The 1,216-nt window shown below is 67.3% G+C and overlaps 1 protein-coding gene across 1 annotated transcript in view; it reads right to left on the reverse strand.

Moving 5' to 3' along the window:
- The window catches only part of GPR61 (G protein-coupled receptor 61), a 6,074-nt gene extending 4,994 nt beyond the window's left edge, over positions 1-1,080 (reverse strand). Inside the window, exon 1 of the mRNA XM_009290629.1 lies at positions 5-1,080. Coding sequence (XP_009288904.1) covers positions 5-1,080 — 1,076 coding nt within the window. The remainder of the gene's footprint in view (positions 1-4) is intronic.
- Positions 1,081-1,216: the final 136 nt, after the last annotated feature.

A 1,216-nucleotide genomic window follows, 5' to 3' on the forward strand; every position in this document is an offset into this window, starting at 1 on the left:
CGGCTGCTTGAAGAAACAAGTGAGGAGCCGTCCCAGCTCGCCCCGGATCTGCCGGTTGAGGCACCCGTAGAAGAAAGGGTTGGAGGTAAAGCAGAAGTAACCGAGCCAAGTGACCACGGTCTCGGCCGCCGGCCCCACCAAGGGCTGGGCGCTCAGGGCGGTGTAGAGGTGGAAGGAGAAGTAGGGCAACCAGCAGAAGAGGAATTGGCCCCCCACGGCCAGCAGGATGGCGGCCGCCTTGCCCCCCCCGAACGTCCTCTGCGGGGTGGTACGAGGGGCTCCCGAGGTGGTGACCATGGTGGAGCGGCTGCGGGGCGGCTCGGGGAGGGGCCGCGGGTCCATCCAGGTGGGGAGGGGGCCGTGGTGCATGGCGGCCACCCGCGCCACCTTGAACATGCTGCAGTAGACCACCACGATGATGAGGAGGGGCAGGAGGAAGTAGAAGGCGGCGAAGAAGACCACGAAGAACTTGCAGTAGGGACCGCGGCTCCATTGCAAGGAGCAGCCGCGGCCGGCAGGCGCCGGCGGGCGGTCGGGGGACAACCAGCCCAGCACGGGGACGAGGGAGGTGGCCACGGCTTTGAGCCAGACGCCGACGAGGACGCAGGCCACCAGCCCCACCGTCATCCTCACCTCGTAGCGCATGGGGTGCACCACGTAGTAGTAACGCTCCACGTTGATGGTGGAGATGGAGAGGATGCACATGCTGATGAAGCAGACGCTGAGGAACAGGTAAACGCGGCACATGGCCTCGCCGAAAACCGGGCTGTCGAAGACGGCCGAGCCAGAGAGCATCTCCAGCGGCATCAGGGTGAGGGCGGCCAAGAAGTCCACCAGGCAGAGGTGGAAGACGAAGACGAACTTGCGCAACGCCGGCGTCTTCACGATGACGGTCATGACGGCGGCGTTGCCCACGATGGCCGTCAGGTCGATGAGCAGCATGAAGAAGAGCCCCACCGATTTAGAGGCCACGTCTTTGGGTTTGCCGTCGGCCGTGCCGTTGGGGGGCATGGGGCCCGGGGAGGGCTGGAGCCCCCGCGCCGCCCTAGAACTTGCGCGCGTCTTCACGATGACGGTCATGACGGCGGCGTTGCCCACGATGGCCGTCGGCCGTCGTTGGGGGGCATGGGGCCCGGGGAGGGCTGGAGCCCCCGCGCCGCCCTAGAGCTGTTCCAGGCCCACGGGGCGGGCAGGGAGGGCTCCATCCTGTGCCGCC

The sequence above is a fragment of the Aptenodytes forsteri genome, unplaced genomic scaffold (assembly GCF_000699145.1).
Source record: "Aptenodytes forsteri isolate BGI_AS27 unplaced genomic scaffold, ASM69914v1 Scaffold285, whole genome shotgun sequence".
NCBI lineage: Eukaryota > Metazoa > Chordata > Aves > Sphenisciformes > Spheniscidae > Aptenodytes > Aptenodytes forsteri.